This window comes from Manihot esculenta, chromosome 9 (assembly GCF_001659605.2).
Source record: "Manihot esculenta cultivar AM560-2 chromosome 9, M.esculenta_v8, whole genome shotgun sequence".
NCBI lineage: Eukaryota > Viridiplantae > Streptophyta > Magnoliopsida > Malpighiales > Euphorbiaceae > Manihot > Manihot esculenta.
In genome coordinates this window covers 9,247,713-9,270,611 of record NC_035169.2, presented here as the reverse complement: position 1 = coordinate 9,270,611, position 22,899 = coordinate 9,247,713, and the positions used below count along the sequence as shown (strand labels likewise).

General features: G+C 28.8%; 2 protein-coding genes and 1 pseudogene across 2 annotated transcripts; 1 reads left to right on the top strand and 2 right to left on the bottom strand.

Moving 5' to 3' along the window:
- Window positions 1-1,661: 1,661 nt before the first annotated feature.
- On the bottom strand, window positions 1,662-3,775 carry LOC110622478 (cytochrome P450 94C1). The gene has a single exon (XM_043959693.1). It carries the CDS (start codon window positions 3,670-3,672, stop codon window positions 2,149-2,151), a length of 1,524 nt encoding a protein of 507 aa, XP_043815628.1. The 5' UTR covers window positions 3,673-3,775; the 3' UTR covers window positions 1,662-2,148.
- A 10,003-nt stretch (window positions 3,776-13,778) lies between these two features.
- LOC110623180 lies at window positions 13,779-14,927 on the top strand (annotated as a pseudogene).
- Window positions 14,928-18,942: 4,015 nt separating this feature from the next.
- LOC110622248 (GDSL esterase/lipase At5g03610) lies at window positions 18,943-21,245 on the bottom strand. Its single transcript, XM_021766703.2, has 5 exons — window positions 21,077-21,245; window positions 20,765-20,992; window positions 19,894-20,165; window positions 19,342-19,648; window positions 18,943-19,211 (listed from the first exon to the last, which is right to left on the bottom strand). Exons 1-5 carry the CDS (start codon window positions 21,228-21,230, stop codon window positions 19,003-19,005), a joined length of 1,170 nt encoding a protein of 389 aa, XP_021622395.2. The 5' UTR covers window positions 21,231-21,245; the 3' UTR covers window positions 18,943-19,002.
- Between the last annotated feature and the right edge of the window lie 1,654 nt (window positions 21,246-22,899).

The following is a 22,899-nucleotide window of genomic DNA, read 5'->3' as shown; positions in this document are numbered from 1 at the left end:
CTCCAGAGTCTCTTGTCTGCTGTTTTCTTTTGTCAGTTTATTTTTTTAAAAGAATATAATTAAGCTCTTTTCTTTCTGAAAAAACAATGGATATTAATTAATAGTACTGTACTGATTTTGTCGGACATCTACTTTTGTGCATAATTAACACGTGACTATATAAACTACACTTTGTTTAGGATGCAGGTGACGACAGAAGGTACCATAACGCCTCGTAGATCTCCATTGTCAAGCATGTGAATGTTAGGACCAGAAGTCTGAACCAAAGTTTAACTTACTCCAATTCCAACAACTCAACTGCTCTCTCCTCGCACTTGCTTTATCAACTTCATTTCTTTCCGGCTGCTAATAGACAACTTACTTTCTCTCTCTCATTTCTAGAGAGAATCCCTCTTTCTTTTTGCTGAATCCCGTTCATCCCTACTATTCCGTGTAGCTTTCCCTAGAGGGATAGGAGAGTCCCTCTCGACCTGAAATGTGAGTTTACCCTTTCTCCGTTCTAATTTGAGTGTAAATCAAGTGTAAATAATATTGATTTTCTTTTACTGCGGCAGATATGGGGTGTTGGAGTGTGAAAGTTTTTTTTCAAGAGATTTGCAAGTGCCTCTTTATTTTCGAGACTAAGTAGAGTGAAAAACCTCCTTGTGTTTCTGTTTTTTCTTTTTCTTGTTGCTTGTTTGCGAGGTTTGCATACGTTTGTTTTCTTGCAAGACCTCTTGATGATGGATCTCAGTAGATCGAGAGATCGAGACCCTCTGTTCGCTGTTGCATGTAGCTCCAGCGATGGGAGAGTCTTGGTTAACTTGAGGACATTAATGACAGCCTCTTCTGATTTGCTCCTGTTCTCATGGCTACCAGTGAAAGCCAAAGCTCTGCCATCTCTCCTCACCCTTAGAACCTGGGTCCTTGAACAATTAGAGAATGCATGTTTTGCTTGTATGAAGATGGGCTGTTTTCTTTTGTACTTCATGTGTCTTCCTTTTCTTCCGGATAAAGAAGTGTGTCAACCAATAGGCTAACATTTTCTTGTTTACGGGTTTAAAGTCTTTTGTTTGGACTTGGATTGCTTTTGAAATCCTTTTTTAAACCTTGGTCTATAATGGTTATGGGTTATTTATTATTCTACTAAGTCCAAGGTCTTATTTAAGTAACGAATTATCTTTGATAAAAAAAATTTTCATTTCCTTCCTTCCACTTTTCAACAACAAATGCCTGTTATGATGGGTTCTCTATCTATTTTCTAGAGGGTTTAACATTGAATTCGGAGGTCAGAGAAATAATTTTAAACAATTTTATTATTTTGTTATTTTTATAATTAAATCACATCAAAAAACAATTTTTTAAATTTCTTTTAATACTTTTATATAATATTTTTAAAAAATATTTTTCTCAATAATAACTCTAAGAGTAATATTTCATAAATTATATATATTAATATACTTTGACAAAATTACTATAGTTTTATTAAAGAGTATTCTATTACTTCTGATCTGTGTGTATGCATAATGTATTCTCTATGGAAAATACTTGTCAAACATATGGGTTAAATATTTATAGGTATTTATTTATTATAGACAATTTAATTAGCTACTATAAATTTCATTTTCACACAAAGTTGAATTTTTATTAGATATTGAGTAGGAAGGAGAATTAGCTTGAAATACCACAATCACTGAATCCATTGAAAAATTCAATAATAATAATAATAATCCAAAGGAAGTTGCAAAAACTTCCATTAAGCAGTAGATATACAAGAAGAGATAATTCATGCATGTTCTATGTATGAAGAGTACACAGTAGAAATTAACCTATTTGTTCATGTACCCTCAAAACAGATGATCAGAAAAGCAGCAATCCTAGATGTGGGGAAAAAAAATCTACATACCTGCACAATTTGAGAGCAGTAGATGAAGATAAAAGTCCCAAATCCCGCCGATACAAACCAGACATTCTTGTAATGGTGCTTAAACACTTGTAGCCCATTAACACCCACCTCGTACATTGATTGGTAGATGCACTAATCAATATTCCACACCATATAATTGCAATGTGATCATCACATTTAATTTCACAGGTAAATAATTAATTTTACATATAGATAGAGAGAGAGAGAGAGAGAGAAAGAAAGAGAGAGAGAGAGACACAGTACTATGATGACTGATGAGGATTAGGTTCCTTTGCTCGTACCAGAACCGGAAGCCCACCGCTAAAGGTGGCTGTCAAGCCTGGGGAGAATCGAGGATTGTGACATGAGGTCACTAATTGGAGTTGAAATCGTCTAAGTAATGAAATAGCCACACATTTAAGCTCCAATAAAGCCATTTCTTTTCCCAAACAGATCCTTAGTCCTGCTTGGAAAACTGGATACTTGTAAGGATTTTCAGGGAAAAAGGTGCCATCTCTCAACCACCTTTCTGGCTTGAATTCTAAGCAATCTGAACCCCAGAGTTCTTCAATTCTTCCCATGGCGTATGGATGGTAAGTAACCCTGGTTCCTCTCTTCACCAAAGTCCCATCTGGTAAAATATCATCTTCTTCACAAAACTTGGAATCAAATTGGATTGGTGGATAAAGTCTCATACTTTCATAAACTGCTGCTTGTAAATAATGGAGATCTCTCATTTGTTCATAGCTTGTGAGCTCTTGGTTGGGTCCAAGAACTCTATTTGCCTCTTCAAGGATTACTGAAACAACTTGTGGGTACTTAGCCAGTAGCCAGAAGAAGCTGGTTAAGGCTGAAGCCACCGTGTCTCGGCCAGCCAAGAGGAAACTTATGACAATATCTCTCAAGTAACTGTCATCATTCACAGTATGCATAAAGCGAGATAAGAGATCCTTGTGAGATAAAAATCCCATCTTACGCTTTTGCCTTATCACCTCTTGAGCTAAAATATTGATCAACTTGATAGCTTCTTTCATTTTCTTCTCAGTCCCTATATTCAGCTTCCTTTTGATCATCCAAATAAGTGGAGAAACAGTCATGGCTCTCTCGGCGGATAACTTCGAAGCTAGGTCAAAGGCAACAGCGAAATCTGACAGAGGTAGATGAATCTCCAAGCATCTGGGGTCTAAACCAAAAGAAAATCTGCATATACAATCAAATGAAAATCTTCGAAACACGTCTTGTAAATCCAAGACGCCATCTTCTTTCCCTGAAACTGATGATAACAGTGGAATAAGGCGATCTTCAATCTCATAACGAACAATCTCAAATGCATATGCTCTTATAGAGAATCTATCAAGCTCGAGACTTGCCATCTTTCGCTGAAACTTCCACAAGTCACCGTCGACGTTGAATATACCTCGGCCGAGAAAGTCACCCAAGATGGTGGAGAAAGGTTTCCCTTTTGGGTAATTATCAAATCTCGTCTTGAGCATATACTCAACGTTTTCTGGATTAGCTGTGATGGTATTACCAAGAACATGAATATGAATTGTTTTGGTAGCAGAGTTCTTCAGAAGATGAGCATACCAATCACAAAGATTATTGAACTGATTGGTCCAATTCATGGTGAGATAAGCATCGCATATCTCACAGTTGCACCAGAGCTTTAATCTCAGTAAATAATACAGTAATAGAGATAAAAGAAAGAAAGTTATGGTGGCTAATAAAAGAAAGAAGTAGATGGAATGAGGAGATTCTAAAAACCAGAAGGAAGCTTCAAGCTCCATTAATGGGTAAAGATTCGTCCAAAAAAAAAAGGAAACTAACCAAAGAGGAGAGGGAAAAAGGATTCAACCATAAGACAAACAGGGAAGAGACCAGTGGGATAAACAAGTATAATTGAAAGACTTTTTTAGTGTATATTGGATTCTCATGTTATCTTTTTATATTTTCTTTTTCCAAATATAGTATTACAGTAAAATTATATATTGAGAGAGAGAAAGAAAGGACACGAATATTGTCTAATCGATGCTTATATCTCGAAGTGTTTGATTGTAAAAAGATAAAAAGAGATTTAAGGAATGAATATCTTGTATCAAAACTTCTAATAATTAGAAAAATAAAATTTTAAAACTCTTATATTTATTCGATAATTAATTTAATTAATAAAATATTAATATAATCTTAATTTTTTAATTTGATATGTTATTTTTCCAATTTTTATTTCCGTAGTTTTATTAATATTGGTGTAAAAATAATAAATTTAGCCCACTTTATTAATTAATTAATTTTTATTTTACTTTATGATGCAGTGGGTTGAAGACAGATATTTTTTTTAAAAAAGTATTTTGATGTTTTCCTTTCTAAAAAAAAAAATATAATTAATAAAATTATAAAAAAATTTTTAAATAAAATTATAAATTAAAAAAATAAAATTTAAAATTTTTTAAATTTATTTAAATATATTTATTATTAAATTAAATATGTGAGTATAAGATTAAAAAACTCTGACATAACTAATTCCTTGAGAATTTAAAGTATAAAAAAATCTAAATACATAATTTAAAAAATAGAAGAAAATCGAACAGAATAAAATGAAAAACCCGTGCGTCAAGTGCGTCAAAGATGAGTAACTAAAAACAAACCCAATTACCATAGGCATCTTCTGAGCAACTCAGCAGAGTACGAATTTGCAGCGCAATAAAATTCTACGACAGCAGAATAAATAAATAAATAAAATAAAAGGGGACCCACGTGCTTTTATTCTTATCAGTACCAACTATGGATTTTCTTATATAAAAAAAAATATAATAAAATAAAAATCGAGAGATACAATTTTTTAAGGGGGAGTTTGCACAGGTTTCTATATAGAGATGCTAAACTAGGTGAGAAAAATTATTAAAAAATGAAATTTAAAATTTTTTAATTTAAAAATAAAGAATGTAAAAATTATAAAATAAAATAAAATTTATTAATTAAATTGTAAAAAATAATTTTATCATATTCTTAATTAAAAATTCTATTTCTTTTAATAAAAAATATTTCATTAAATTAATATAGTATATTTTAAATAAATGAAACTATTCACTCAAGTAAGAAAATAATATAAATGATTTGGAAAATATTATGGCAATGAAAATTTATGAAGATAGCTTTTTAACGTGTTCCTCTCATGTATTAAATTTGTTTATATTATTAAAAATTGAATTGAATAAATAGAAAATTAAAATTTTAATATTTATAAAATTTAAATTGAATCGATTTTGATTAAAAATTAAATCAAATTGAATCGACCTAATTCAGTTTAATTAATTTAAATTTTTAATAAATTTTTTATTTTTTATATTTTATTTTTAATATTTTAAAATTTAATTGAAATATTTTAATTTCAATATAATTTAATCTTTATATTATTAAAAATAATATACTATTATTACTAATCGATTCGATTTAATTTTTTAATTTTTTTATTAAAATTAAATTAAAATAATCAAAATTTTTAAAATTTAAATTTAAATTAAATCAAAATAAATAAAAAATTATATTAAATTTTTAAATTAATTTTTAAATTTTTTTTTAATTTGCCCAACAACCTACAAATACAAGCTTTTTCATAAATAAATAAAGGCTGAGGCCTGTTCACTTATAGAAATCTGAAAAATTTTTATAAGGAAACTGGAAAATGGAGTTTTGTGTTCACATGTGTCAGTTTTTAATATTTAACTATTATTTGAAAAATAGTTTAAAATATTTTTCATAGTTTTTCTTTATAATAATAATTTTATTTTCTAATTGTTATCCAAAAGAAAAAAAAACTCTATCGTAAAAAAAAATTATAATATTTTTATAACTAAAATTAAATAATTATTTAAAAATATTTATATTTATTAGAAATAAATTATTAGTACATAAAAAATTAAAAGTAAAACTAATTAAGTTTTTTTTAAATATTTTTTAATTATGCGTATTTTTTTTCTCATTTGAAATTTGAAGATTATTTTTTATTATGAACATATTTTTCATATTTTTACTTATTTTCCATAAAAATGAAAACTACAATTTATTTATAAAATATTTTTTGCTTTAACATATTATTTTTTAAAAAAATAGTTCGTGTAAAATTAATTTCAAAATTAAAATAGAATTAATTAAAGCGAGTTAATTTTTTTGTCAAATTAGATGAGTTATTAAATTAATATTGAATTCAAATATCAATTTTAAAAAATAATTAATTAAATTAAAAATTAAAAGATACCTATTAAATGGAAGAAAGGGATGTTTTAAAAATAATAATAAATAAAAAAAGAAAGAGAAAGGGATGTGGGTAAGGTGCTCCTCGTGTAAAGACGTTGATCATATACATAGTCTATCGGATAAGATGCTGTTATATGGGCGGTCCCCAGTCCCTAAAATCCGCACGTGTATATTTATTTAAATTAATGGATATTTTTGCATAAAAATTAAATGAAATTCATACTAACCATATCTTTTTTTTTTAATTCTATTATTTCTCCCTCACTCTCACTTTTACATTTATATATTATAAATTAATAAAAATTTAAAATGTTAAAAAAATTTATTAACCAAAACATTTAATATTTTATTTTTTAGTATTTATTGATATTAAACTGAGTTAGCTTAGCTAGATGATTGAATATAAATTTTAATAAAATATTTTTTATATAATAAATATATATTAAGTATCTTTAATTATATTTTATATACATTATGAAAAATATATAAATTATTTTCTAATATTATATTAATAGAAATAAATATAACATATTTTAAGTTTCACTCATTTAATCTGATATAAATGTATCTGAATAAATATGAAAGATTTCATATTTTATTTTTCTAATTCTCAATTTCATTTTAAAAAAAATTTAACTGATATATTAATTTATATTTATCAATTAATTATATAAAATAGAAAATTTTCGGTCACCCGCTCTAAATTTATTTTTATAATAATATGTGGATTTTATTATTATTAATTATAAAAATTTATCCCTGATATATAAAGATGCTGTAAAATAATTTCTTAAAATGGCTTCCCTTTGACTAAAGCTTTGTGATTTATTTTGTTATTTCATTTTATTTTATTTTAAATAAAATAAAATAAATTCATTTAAAAATCCAAATTTCATAAAATTTTATTGTATAAAGAAAGAATTATTTTTTGAAAGTATTATTTTATAGAAGATTTATAAATTAGTAAAAGAAATAATATTTCTAATATATATATATATATAATATTTTTTTTGTAAATTTATTTAAAAAATTAAACCTTATAAGATTATGTGTTTTATTACATAAATCTATGCAAAGCAATACTAATTATTTTATTAAATAATTATTAATAATATCATGTTAATAAAAAAAGAATTTTATGAAATAAAGTCACTTTATAATAATATTATACAGATATAGCTTTTTTACAAATAAAGTAACAAAATATTATTTTTAATCAATAATATTATATTTTTGCAATTAACCTTAAATAATTCAATTAATTGTTTATTCAAAATATTGTATTTATTAAATTTTTTAACATATGATTATATCATAATAAATATCACTTCGTTTATAAGATAAAAGAATTTCATAAAATATAAAAAAAATCATAAAGTTCAAATTATTTTTATAAATAACATAATTTATTACATTTTAAATAAAATAACCATAAAAATATCTTTAAAATATATGGGAGTGACAATCTATTCATACCATTCAATTATATGATTCCTAGCAAGCATCCACCATTTGTAGATGTACTCAGAAAAATTAAATTTTGATAAATATAATTGATAAAATTATATTATAAAATTAAAAAATTAATACCAAATTTTGTTTATTGTGTTGAATAATATATTAATTTTAAATTGAATAGATATATATATATAAATCAAATACTAATCACGCAATGGTTTCCTGTTCAATAGACTAGAGTGAGCAGTATTTAGTTTAAATCGAAAAAACTGACCGAATTAAATTAATGTTAAAATATTAAAAATAAAGGATAAAAAATAAAAAATTTATTAAAAATTTAAATCGATTAAATCGAACCGAATCAAAATGAACTAAATTGATTTGATTCAATTCGATTTCTGATTAAAATCGATTTAATTCAATTTTCATAAATATTAAAATTTTGATTTTCCGTTTATCCGGTTCGATAATGCTAACCCCAACCATTCATTTAAATTTTTATGCAAAATTATAGTAATATGAATTTTTTTTAAATTTTTAAAATTGTATTTTATCTCCATTTAATGAAAGCTTATTAGTTTTTACAAAATTTAATAATTTTAAAAAAAATTGTAAGCTATTTAACAAATGCGTTTAAAGTTCTGACCGAATTTTAAAATTGAAAAAACCAATTAGAATATTTTGGTTGAGCAATCTTATTAAGATTATTTATGAAATAATATTCCAAGATCTTGGGAAGCCTGATTCATTGAAAGCTTTAAAATAATAATTCTTACCAATAGTTTGACACATGCTAATTAAGCTTTATGTAAGAATTTTAGAGAAAAGTTGATGGGATTTGCATGTGCGATGTATCGCTAAAACATGCAACCATGTATGTCGGCCATTAATTTTCTACAGCTTTGATAATGGATTGCAGCGTCATCACTCATAATGCCATAATATTATATCCCTCGTAATAATTTCTTTTAGAATTTTAATTATTGCATTGTAAGTTTTTGTTTTTTTTAAGATTGCATTGTGGGAGATGATAAACATGAAATTAGTGCTCCAATAATTGATGGCTCGCACAAACAGTTTTTCCTTTAATTTTCTGGGTGGGGAAAATTATACAATAGATTGAAAATATTATGTGGTGTGATGAGATAACATTTTTGAATAAAAATATTTAGTAAATTAATAATTATTTTATTTAATTGATATATTTTAATAATAAAATAATAAATATTTAATAATTTTATTTATTAAAATTGATATATTATTAATGAGGCTTGTCTGTCGGGGCACGATTAGTCTTGGCTAACATAAGTCGTCTCCATTATGAGGAGGAAGGGCCGCAAATCATCGGAAAACGACAATCAGGGAGTGAGAAAGAGTGATTCCAAGGACGAAGTCGAAGTCCTTGCGGAGGGAAGCAAACCAGGCGAGGGAAATGAAGGCTATGAATCGAGTGAAGGATTTAAGCCATCCTTTTGACCAAATGGGTAATGTTAAGCTATTAGGGGATAACTAAACCACTTGAAGCAAGCTGGGCTTGGAGGCACTAATATGTATGAGGGGAATGTTTAAAGAGTACTACTGGTATAGAATGGGAAGAGGGGACTTCTCCTTTTGGCATGATCCATGGCTAGATGGTAAAAGCATAATTGATAGATATCCTTCTATTAATATTGTACATTCTCTAGCAGGGTCTGGAGGGATGTGTTAAAGAGATATGATATTAAAAGAAATTCTTTGGGGTGGAGAAGGGAGGTCAGTTGATTTACACGGAGGGCCATTGGAAAATCCTTATTAGTAGCATTAAGGAGAGTTGCATTCACTGCCACTGTATATTATATAGGTCGGAGAGAAATAAGGTTGTCTTTAATAACTCAAATGCTGATACAGGTGCAATTATGAAGAAAGTTGCAAATGTGATCAAGTTAAAACTGATGATGATGGGGGGAGGAAAACAATAGCGGGATGGATTGGAGCAAATGGAAGATATAATGTTGGGACACTTCAAATCCTTTACTGTTGCTAGTTTGTTGTCAACTGTTTGGATATTGTTGGGGTGTTGAAATGCCATTACGCAGAACGCTGGTCCTTATGCCGATGATGTGATGCCGCAACAATTGTTCTTATTCATGATGCAGCTGGTTTTGTAAAGATGCTTGTATCCTCTACTGTTCTTGCTTTGTGTTTGGTGCTAAATATGTAACGTATGGTTAGTCTTGAAAATTATTTGATATTGTACAAATTTTTTGCTGGATGAATTTTTTTTGGTAATAAAATTTTATTAATAAAAAAAATTAATATATTATTTATGTCAAGTGTACCATGAAAACTAAATAATTGATTTTATTTTAGATGCAACTTTAAAAATAAATAAATAAATAAATAACTTATTCGTATGTTCTGTCACGTCGGAGAAGTAAATTTTAGGGAAACCCGCTTCAACCAATCCATAAATGTTGTGTTTATGGTGTGTACTATATAATATTATGGTAGGGCATCTTGATATTATAATATATCAGTTTTTTTTTTATTATAATATGTTAATTTTTTAAAAATATTTTTTATTAATTAAATTTTTTAAGTATTTTGAACGTATAAAAATATTTTTTATAAAATAAACGGAAGTTTTTTAATATTTCATATTTTGTACTTCTTGCAAAATTTGGTCCAATGAGTCGATGCGGAGGATTCCAAGATGAATGAAGCCGACGGTGGTCGTGGCTGAGAGGGAGATGAAGATTGCGAGGAAGACAGTGGCAGTGAAAATGATTTGCAAATAGTTTGTTGAAATGTTCATATTGCTAATTTGCTTAGATTGGCTTTAAAAGGGTGGAGATTAAGAAGAATGAGGAGGATATTGGTAATGTTTAGTTTTCATTTTTTTATTAATAATAAATAATTTTTAAGTTTTTTATTGATAAAGATATACATAAAAAATGCTATTTTAATTATTTTAAATTATTTATAGCCTTTAATATAAAATTATGAATTTATTTAACCAAAAAAGTTAAAATAAATTTATTTAACCTGATGAAAAAAATTAAAAGAAATTGGTTTTTTTTTTTTTTTTTATAAATAATTACACTCATTTCATCCACACATCTCTTAAACTTTATTTTCTCGAGAGCACTGATCGTTGCATGCCAAATCGATCAAAGTTTGATAGCAATTTGATGTATTATAAAATAAAAAATTTTAAATGCATAAATAAGCGGATTTTATTATAAATAAATAAATAAAATTCACTTTATTATTTTTAAATCTATATTGAAGCAGTTTATTTAAGAATTTTCCTCATATTATATTATTTTGTTTTCTTTCCTGAGGATGAGTCAGCAATGAATAAAGACCTTCGGAAAAAAAGCAACCTATAAAGAGATTTTAAGATTAAAGCTTATGAATTCAGATATCAAACACGTCAATTTTGATTGTTGACACTTGAACAACCTTAATTATCAGGGTTGTGCAATGAATCTAATATTTACAAGAATATTATTCAATTGAATATCAATTAAATGGATTTTATAATATAATTGAATTTTTTAAATTTTAAAAATAATCCACGTAAGTAACCGTTACCCGAATTTATCTATAATATATAAAGTACTTAAATATAAGAAATATATTTTATAATTATATTTATCAAATGAATAAAGTTAAATAATTTAGATTTATTAAAATTTTGAAATATAAAATATATTTAAAAGTATAGTTTATGCAAATAATTAATAAAATTTAAAATGTTAAATAGATTAAATTAATTTTTTAATAATAATAATAATCAGGTTTATGTTCACATATATATAAATCAATATGCTTATATTTTAGCTACAACAATTGTTTTTATGTATATTGTATTCATCATTCTCGTATCCTTAAAAATGTATTTTTTTAATATGAGTATTTATTTTAAAAAATAATTAAGTAATTTAAAATTGAAAAAAAATTATAAATCTATTTAGCATATGAATTTGAATACATTCGAGTATCATACTTGTTAGCATAATTCTAGAAAATTAGTCTCTACATGATTATAACATAATTACAACGATTATTATTCTTATCATAATTAGCTCATACCCTTCTGTATATATAAATGTAATATCTCTATAAAATATATATAATAGAAATACACAATTTTCTTATCATTATTTGTACTCTTTCTGCTAATATGATATCATAACCGCAAAGCTTCAATTTCTAGTTTTTAGGATTTTTTTCTTTCTCTGCAATTCTAATTAGTTTTCCACCAAGCCACCTAATTCTGCCTGTATTCATACACTGTTCATCTCTATTCCTTTGTAATCAAAAAACAAGTGGAGAAATCTGACATTTCAAAACCTCTTGCAACGCTTCTAACTGGCTCTAACTATAATTTATGGGTTAAAGGTATGAAAAGTTTTTTGATAGGTCGCAAACTTTGGCATATTGTCACTGGCGATATCGTTAAGTCGACAATAGAGAAAGATGAAACTGATGCAAAATTTGCGAAAAGTCTGGAGGATTGGAATAGTAAAAATCACTAAATTATCACTTGGTTTCGCAATACCTCTGCCCCATCAATTCACATTCAATTTGCTGATTGTGACTCTGCAAAAGAAATCTTGGATTTTCTAGCTAATCAATATCAAACTACTGGACTTGCTCACTATTATCAGTTGTGGACTACTCTTTATAATCTGAAACACCAATGGCATCTTCGTCTTGGTCATGCCTCAGCCACTAAAATTTAACCTTTAATTTCTCGTGGATTATTAGGATCTACTAAGTTTGAGTCATTTTATTGTTTAAATTGCCAGCTTTAAACAACATGTATTATTTTTTTCTAATAATGATACTAATTCAAATACTTCTTTTGGCTTGGTTCATTCAGGCATTTGGGGTCCTTCTCCTATTTCTTCAATAAATGGTTTTTGTTATTTTGTGTTATTTATTAATAATTATTCTCGGTTTATTTGGATATATTTTTTAAAACATCGATCTAAGTTATCATATACTTATATGGCATTTGCACATATGAATAAAACTCAATTCTCCTGTATTATTAAAATTCTCCGAACAGACAGTGCCATGGAATATCGGGATTCTTCTCTATTTCAGTTCTTTAGTCACCAGAACACTGTTGTCCAACGTTCTTGTCCTCACACCTCTCAGCAGAATGGGCAAGCCAAATGCAAGCATTGCCACATTCTTGATTCTGTATGTGCTCTTCTAATTTTTGCTTCTTGTCCAGAAAAATTTTGGGGCGAAGCCGCTCTTCATGCTGTTTATATTATTAATCGTCTTCCTACCTTGGTTCTTTATAATTTATCTCCTTTTGAAAAGTTGTTTGGACAACTTCCTGACTATTTAATCCTTAAGCCATTTGAATGTGCTTCTTTTTTCCTTTTACAACCTCATTAACATACCAAATTAGAACCTCGTGCTCGTCTATGTTGTTTTCTTGGTTATGGCATTGAACACAAAGGGTATCATTGTTGGGATCCCATTTCCAATCGGTTACGCATCTCTCGTCATGTTACCTTTTGGGAAAATATTATGTTTTCTTCTCTTTCCAAATTTCATCAATCTGTCATTACTGACTCTCAGTTTTTCACTAACTCTTTCAATGAGTTATTCCCTAGTCTTGATGCAGGTGATTCTGATACTAGCCCACCCCCACCTGCTCTTGTTGAACCTGCACCAGTTGTTGATTCTGTATCTGTGCCTGCCTCTCCTCCTACCACTACTCTCTGTCGTTCTACACGGGTAAGAGAAACTCCTCATTTTCTTTCTGATTTCCATTGTTACTCTACTATTGCAACCCTTCATGAGCCTCGTTCTTTTCGTGAGGCAAATACTGACCCTTTTTGGCAGCAAGCTATGATTGAAGAACTTTAGGCTTTAGAGACAACTCATACTTGGGATTTAGTTAATCTTCCACCAAACAAGATCCCTATTGGTTGCAAATGGGTTTACAAAATCAAGACCCATTCTAATGGCACTGTTGAACGCTACAAAGCCCGTTTAGTAGCCAAATGGTACACTCAAGAGTGTGATATCGACTATGAAGAAACTTTTGCTCCAGTGGCCAGATTAACATCTGTTTGCAGTCTCTTAATTATTGCTGCGGTTCGAAAATGAACTTTTTCAGATGGATGTCAAAAATGCTTTACTTTATGATGATTTAACATAAGAGATTTATATGCATCCTCCTCCTAGTTATCATTCTCCTCACAAGGTTTGCAAACTCCAGCGAGCCTTATACGGATTGAAACAAGCTCCTCGGGCTTGGTTTGCCAAATTCAGTTCCACTCTTACTCAATTTGGTTTTATCTCTAGCCCACATGATTCTGCATTATTTACTCGTCGAACTGATAGTGGTATTGTTCTTTTGTTGCTTTATGTTAATGACATGATAATCACTGGAGATGATTCATCTGGTATTTCAGAGTTACAAAATTATCTTCATCCGCATTTCAAAATGAAAGATCTGGGTCCTCTGAGCTATTTTTTGGGTCTTGAAGTTACTAAACATTCTGATGGCTATCATCTCTCTCAAGCCAAATATGCATCTGACTTACTTTCTCGAGCTGGTATCACTGATAGCAAAACTGTCTCGACCCCGATGGAGCTCAACTGCAAACTTACACCTCTTGATGGCGCTCCTCTTAATGATCCTACTTTATATCGACAGCTTGTTGGGAGTCTTGTTTATATCACGGTTACTCGACCTGATATTTCATATGTTGTTCATCTAGTCAGTCAGTTTATGTCTGCTCCTCGTTCAACTCATTACTCTGTAGTGCTTCGAATCCTTTGTTATATCAAAGGAACTCTTTTCATGGTTTACACTTCTCTGCTACCTCCTCCTTGGTATTATCTGGCTACTTTGATGCTGATTGGGCTGATGATCCGACTGATCGTAGCTCTATAACTGGTTATTGTTTCTTCTTGGGAGATTCTCTTATCTCTTGGCGTAGAAAAAGCAAACTGTTGTTGCTCATTCTAGCACTGAATCTGAATATCGTACTCTTACTGATGCTACATCTGAACTACTTTGGTTACGGTGGCTATTAACTAATATAGGGTCACTCACTTTTCTGTCACCATGCTTCATTATGACAATAGAAGTGCCATACAAATTTCTCATAATAATATCTTTCATGTGCGTACCAAACACATCGAAATTGATTGTCATTTGGTACGTCATCATGTTGCTCACGACACCATATGCTTGATTCCTGTTTCGTCTGCTAGCCAAACTGCAGATATTTTCACCAAACCGCATCTTCCAACTCGCTTCCAAGATCTCTTATGCAGACGCAAGTTGGCACCTACGCTACCACCTTGAGTTTGAGGGGGGAGTGTTAGCATGATTCTAGGAAATCAGTCTCTGCATGATTATAGGAGATTTGTTTAGCACAATTACAGTGATTATTATTATTGTCATAATTAGTTCATACTCTTCTATATATATAGATGTAACATCTCTGTAAAATATATACAATAGAAATACACAATTTTCTTATCATTATTTGTACTCTTTCTGCTAATAATACTCTAAAATTATCATTTGTATTTAGAATATATATATATTTTTTGATGTGTTGAGATCCAATATAAGGTTGGATTAGAGTATGAGCGTGTGAACTTAGCTTAAATGGTTCATGTCTTTTTTTTTTCTTTTGTTCTATAATAACGTATAACCGTCACACTTTTACAGTACAACATGTCGTTGTTATGTAAGGTCGTACGTATGGACGTACTACGTCTTTTTCTATTGTTAGACGGTCATTTAATTTCCTCCGACACTTGTGATGATATGATCTGGATGTATAGAGTTTTGTTACCTCACTGACCTATCAAGTCAGTTCAGCTGGATCCCTCTCAGTTGAGACCGAACCCTGGTGGCACGGGACTTGAATCGCACTTACATGGGTGGACTGGCGTGTTGGGCTTTCACAGCTGTAATCCAGTATTCATTTATGAATTCAATTGTGGTCTGAATATACGAGAGCCAACTATTATTATATATTAACAATTACATTTAAAGAATGGAACTCTTTATATTTTACTTAAAATAGTATCTCTTAATAAGAAAATTAAGAATATATTATTTAGTATAATATATTTTTAGATGAATTAAATTAATCTATATAATAAACCATTTTAATTTTAAAAAATAAATTGTAATCAAATTTAGAATAAATTTAAGTAATTATAAATACTAAAAGAATTAAAATTCAAATAAGGTAGTTTTCGCACATATATATCCAACAACACAATTGACAGTTGTGAACCAACTGCGGGAAGGAAGACTGAAAATTCTGAACATAACCATAGCTTAAGCTCCACCAAGAGAAGACTTTGTGGCTCATAAAGCCTTGGCCTGCCTTGTATTGTAGGGTCGCTTCTGTTAAAGCATGACATTGGAATCTCACCTACCTTTGGCCACTACTCAACTACCAGTAATCAAAATCTCTTCTCCATTCTCTGATATATTAATTTTCTGCAGTTTAATTTTTATTAGTACATTAATTTTAATCTTAACTTATAAAATATACCCTTTATCGAATCACGACAGGTGTATCTCACTCATATAATTTGACCAAACAAGAGCTATAAATGAATGTCAAGATGAATGGAGCACTTACACTTTCGTCATTCAAAGTTCAGAAAGAGCTCTGTATGGACTGACCATTAAAGTACCCAGAACAAAAATATTCAGACCCTTACCTCCACAGAAGACCGTATAAAATTTTAAATACATAGCATTAACATTGCGAATGTCAAAAATAATATGATTTTAATTGATTATACCAATAGTAAGGGGTGAGCATTCGGTCGATTCGATTTAAAATCAAACTGAACTGAATAAATCGAAAACTAAAATTTTAGTGTTTATGAAAATTGAACCAAATCGATTTTAGTCAGAAACCGAATCGAACCGAACAGGTCTGATTCGGTTCGGTTTGATTGGTTTTGATTTTTAATAATTTTTTTATTTTTTACACTTTATTTTTAATATTTTAAAATTTAATTAAAATATTTTAATCTTAATATGATTTAATTTCTCTGTATTATTGAAAAAATATATTATTATCACTAATCGGTTCGGTTCGATTTTTTCAGTTTTTTTTCTGATCAAAATCGAACCGAATCAAAATAATCGAAATTTTTGAAATTAAAAACCGAACCGAACCGAAATGTATAAAAAATAAACTAAATTTTCAAATCGGTTCGATTCGATCAATTTTTTCAATTTGAACCGAATACTGCTCGCCCCTACCAACGGTCTATTTTAACCGACGATACCAACAGTCTATTATTATTGAATCAACTGAAAAACCTTGACACGAACATAACTGTACACTCTTAAAAAAATATTACCACATAAATAAATAAATCAACTTAAAAATATTGACATGAGTATAATTGTCCACTCTTAAAAAAATACTACCATATAAATAAGAGTATATATAAATCACTATGCTTAATTAACAGATGATGAGTATCTGCAGCTTTTTTAATTTCGTTCGATAGAAAATCAATGGGGCATCAATTACATTGTAAATAAAGAAAAGAATTCAAAGAAAAACAGGGAGAGAGGGGATTGTGTAATAAACTAACTAGGTAGACAAAGAGGGGAAAAAAAAAAAAAGATAATAAGAGGTGAAAAGTTAGCTTGAGACGTTTTTAACGTGCATGAATTCTGTGCATGTAAGTGCAAATTTGCCTGTAAGCTCCTCCTCTCTCTCTATGTATATTGTAAATAATCTGAAAATGTGCTTAAATACATCTTTGTCATCCATATCTGAATCTGATAAAAATTTACAATAACTATTCGAAAAAAAAATTTCAAAACGCACTAACTTTTAAAATAGGACGAATTTCAGTTTTTAATCTCTCATTCTTTTTATATCGTTTTAACCAAATGATATTAATTAAAATTTCTGATGAAGAATAATCAGTTTTTTATCAATCTAATCTCTCAAAATTCCTAACAGCCTCTTCTAATAATAATATCATCTCCAAGTATGAACTTAATTTCTTTAATTTCTCTTATAAGAAGTGGAAAGAGTTTTATCATTGTATCCAATATTTATTAATTAATTTTAGTATTCTTTTTAATAATTAAATATAAGTTTAACATTGTCATTGCCTTGTATTTTAAAATTTGGCAATTACACCGAAAGTGACTTGGAAATTCCTTGTCGTAAATGTCTCTACTGTCCAGAAATTTGGGAGCTTTTTTGGCCACAAACCATACATATTACAAGGTATTACACTGAAAGTGACTTGGAGATTCCCTGCCGTGCCAAGAATAAATATTCATCAAATCAAAACCAGTTGAAGCTAATCCATCCACCTGCCTTGCCTTCACTTGGAGCTGCCTCCGTTTCTCATACGCTCCATAACACACTTCATTTCATATTATTCATTTTGTTAAAAAAAAAAATTCAAATAATTTTTTTTTAAAATCATGCAAATTTTTTTTGAGATGAAATTTTTTTAAATTAAAACAAAATTAAATTTTTTATTTTAAATAAAAAAATTATTAAAAATAAATTTATTAAATTAAATTTTTACAAAATTGTTAATTATAACTAAATAAATTTATTAAATTAATTATTAATACTATTTAAGCTAATCACAACTAAATTAAATTGATTAATGTTTATATTTGATAAAGATTTAAAGAATTTGATTAATAAAATAAAAATATATTATAACGTTTAACCACAGCTACGAGCTCCACATGGACATGGGTGGGAAAAGAGGATGTGGGCTTTATCAAGGTCCAAACTCAAACTTCTGTAGTGGGCTGGCTATTTTGTAAATCATCTGAAAACGTACTTAAATACATCTTTAAATATATTAATTTAAAATATATTAAAAATTAATTTAAAATATATGCTTTAATTATAAAACTTCCAAAATAATTGAATAAGTTTCAATTTTTTTTTTAAAATAATGCTATTACTCTTCCCAAATGTAAAATTATGGATATTTATGTATTAAATTCATGTAAATCTAGTTAAATAAGAATTTCTTCAAAATATATAATTAAAAAATAGAATAATAGTGACAAAAAGAAAGAAGAATTTAGAAATATTTATAGTTTATAAACTAAATTATTATATTTTTTAATCCTTTAATAGTTAAAAAAAACTATATTTACATTCCTAAATTTAATTTTTTGATGGAAAGTGTTAAACTCTAAAAATCGCTCAGATTTTACTCTCCCGATTCCAAGAAAAAAAAATTATATTTTGTTAATAGAGACTTATTTCTAAACCAAAATTTATTATTCAAACACAAGAATATATTACAACAAGAGGAGAAATAATACAAACCAATGAGAATAATAGAGAAAAACAAAAGATCATTTAAGAAAACAAAAGAGAAAAACACAAATTGTCCAATTAAAGTTGTTCAAGAGTGGCTTGCAAAGCTAGATACACAGATCTCCATCCCTCCTGTGTAGGATGCACTGTGTCCCAGAAGAATGTAGCTTCTGGATTATCACAAACTGTATACTTCTTTGCTCCATTTTCATCTACACTTCCACATGAATATTCCTTGCTTATTCCCAAGCAGCATGGCTTCAGTGGATTCTCAAACTTTGTACCTTCTTCATTACAAAAAACAAAATTTTAGATCAATCAACCAAAAACATCTTCTTTTAAAGTCACAACGTGGGATTTAAGAATCCCACTTGTGTTTGTCGAGATTATGAGATTTCAAATTTGAATTCTGATTACCTAAATGTTTGTCTTTGTTCTTGAAAACGGTCATGAATGCAGTATAAAGATCAAGGATGATAATAGGAGAATTATTTGTCTCCTTATTCAACTTAGCGACCGCTTGTTGCAACAAGACGTTATGGAAGTTGACGAGGTCGTTTTCAGTTCCATTGCATTGTCGGAAGGAGGAGCCGAAGGTGCTGCGAGGAAGACACCCTAAGGGTTGTAGGCCACTCACTGCTATTCTCTTCACTCCCAGTTCTTGAATGCGTTTCAAATCCACTGTCAGCTGATTCACCACTTTTGATATGAAGGCTGGGAAACCCTATATATCACACAAGATTTTTAAGGATCAGTAACGGATTCCAAATGCTTGGTCAAACAAAATTTTATTTTTCCAACGTGGAAAACAATTATTGCCTAGGTTAGCATGTGGGTGTTGGCAGTCCATCCATCAAATAAATGATATAATATATCTTATCTTATCTTCAAGAAATTATTAATTAATTAAGTGAACCTCATTAGCTAACAATTGTTACAAACGATAAATCTGTCATATAGGCAAATTACCTGAGCAGAGCCATTTGTGGCGATGTAAGTATTGTAATCATTGCCTGAAACAGAGACAAGGGCCACAGAGGATTGAAGATCAAAGTAGTTGTAAACTTTATCTTTGATGAGTTGCTGCAAGAAATCAATCTGGGTAGTCATGTTTGGCTCTGGAACCAATGTATCAAACACTCCTGTCCCTCCATATGCAAAATTCATCCCATATTTCAATCGATTCACTGCAAAATTTCTCCATCTGTATGGGATTGGAGACTTCACCCCAATAAACCTAGCTGCACATAAACACACAAAAAATATTAAAAAAAAAAAAAACATTTTTCCTAGTAAATTCTGGGATGTCACTAAAATACAAATATGTCAATATCAAAATGCTTTCTTAAGAGAGCATTAGCAATAAAGTTGACAAAGAATTGAATAGAAAGGGCAAAAAGCTTAAATAATTAGTCATTCAAACAAAGATTAAACTTAAAAAAAATTAGTGGGAAGTCAGGTGAGAAAGGGAAACTTCTTATGGGTCCAAAAGGAAATTAAAGAATTATGAAATATGTGGGGTAAAGTTGCATAGAGCAAAAGAATATTTGCAGAAAAGCACCAGAACTTATAGTGATAATCAATGGCAGTAACAAAAATGTACAACCTAAAGGTCACGTGACAAAGTAACACGACTATAGAGAGAGAGAGAGAGAGAGACTAGAAAAGAAAAAGTTGGCCAAATAATGCAGCATTTTACAGGCAAAGCAAAGTGCGTAACTCGATAGTAATTATCAGCAGAAGAGAAAAGTGGCAAGCCTGGATCCAAGAGCCCCACCACTTGCCAAAGCAAAGCTAAAGCAAAGCGCATCTCTAAAGACAAAGGAATATGAGGACCCACCAAGATAATCAGTCAAGACACGGCCGTCGGAGAAACGTCCGGCAGGTTTTCCGGGGAACGTGATTCCATAAGGAACTTTCCATGAGCTGGCTATCGATTTCCTGTTATTGCCCGTGTCCGCATATGAGTCTCCAAAAACAAAAAGCTTGCTCGGCTTAAAATTGAACAGATGCTGGCGGTGTGTATGGTGGCGGTGGTGGTGGCTGTCACCAGATGAACCGTGCACTCCTACATGTTTAGCAAAATAGAAATTAAAAATGACCATAAAATTATAAAACCGAAACAAAATTAAAAGAAAGAAATTGTTGAAACCTGTGAGAAGGAGAAGGAGAGAGAAGAAGAGTAAGCTTTGAAGTGTGGCCATGCGAGGAGAGCTTTCAAGAGTTTGATGAAGTGGGAATCTTGCAAAAGGACACGAGAGTGAAAAACGGTGAAGGGATATTGAGGGGGGTGTGACTGTGACCATATAAATATATAGTGGTGGTGGATTGGGAGGTGACCCAGCTTAGGTCAACCGCGGTATGCGCTTTAGAACAAGCTAAATTGGGAGGAAAAGGAGCCACTTGGAAATGGTAAAAATTGTACATCTGTTCATACAATAAAATCATTTTGTTTCTCCAAATTGACACTATTTTTCTAACTTCATTTTTGTTGGAAAAGTATTTTCTAGTGAATTTAGTGTTTTTTATAAAAAAAGAAATTAAAAAGATTGAAATATTATAAGGGAAAATATTTGAATAAGATTTGTTTGGATTATAATAATTGATTAAATTAATTAGCTAATTAAGAAAAGACAATTTATTTATAGAGTCGTCCACGTGATTGGATTGGATCGCTTGAATTGTCAGATTTTAACTGGTCAAGAGTTTTCGACTTATTAAAAAAATTCATAAATGTAAAACGTGTTTATTGATAAAAAGAAGAAGAACAAGCCTGACCGTGGGCTTTTCAATGTCAACACAAGGTTTTCCTATGCCCTGACTAAAACTGAATGTTCAAATTTTTCCTTTTTTTAGCAAACTTTGCAATTTAATAAAATGTTACCCAATAGGTTAAATTAATTCATGAAAATTGAAATATAAAGGTGTGTATTCAATTATTCTTATTAAATTAATTCAAATTTTTAATTAATTAATTATATTAAAATTTAAAAATTTAAAAATAATTTATTTATTTAAAAAATATAATCTTTAATTTGGATTCAATAGGATACATCCATTAATTATGTATAATTTATCTTTTTATAATTTGAATAAATTATTTATTTCACATGAGTGTGGCATGTGCAGGAATTTTGCCCATCTTGAGCCCCATGGACTATTCGATAGAGTCACATTCGTAAAAATGGTTCACCCAATGAGATTAGTTTCATCACTTAGCATTAATCGACGTCGTTTTAATCCATATTCTGAACAGTTTATCATGATTCTCCAGATTAATGAATAGTGACTTAGAATTTGAGGTGAATCTCAAACTAGCATATTAATTCATGGACTAAAACCAAATAAAAATGGAATAAATTTCATTAAATCTTTATATTTTTTTATCGGTAAAATAAATTTAATTTAATTTTTTAAATTAATTAAATTTTTATATTTTTATTAAAATTTAAATAAATTATTATTTAATAATATTTTATGTTAATTAAAATACTAAATTTTTTATATTTTAAAATAAAAAATTATATTTTGTTATTAAAAAAATAACATTATATTTTTTATATTAAATCATACTTTATTTCACTTTTAATAAAAATAAAGGATTAATTGATAAAAAATTAAATTAAAATTTTAAAGGGTTTAAATTCAACTTACTCAAAGTAAGCATATAAAAATTAACTAATTATCTTTTTAAGATAAAAAGACGGATTAGTTATTGCAATTACAATAAAGCAATAAATAGTAATTTTCTTATTTTTTTAAAAAAATAATATAATGAAATAAAGAGAAAAATAAATAAATAAATCTTGTATAACTATAATTTTATGGAAGAAAATTTAAGATAAATTGCGTATAAAAAAATAAAAATAATTATCTTAATTTTAATGATTTAATCGTGTTAATAATAATGCATCTGAGTAATTGGCTATTCAATTGAAAGTTATATGCTTTAGTCTGTAGCAAGTTATTACTCTT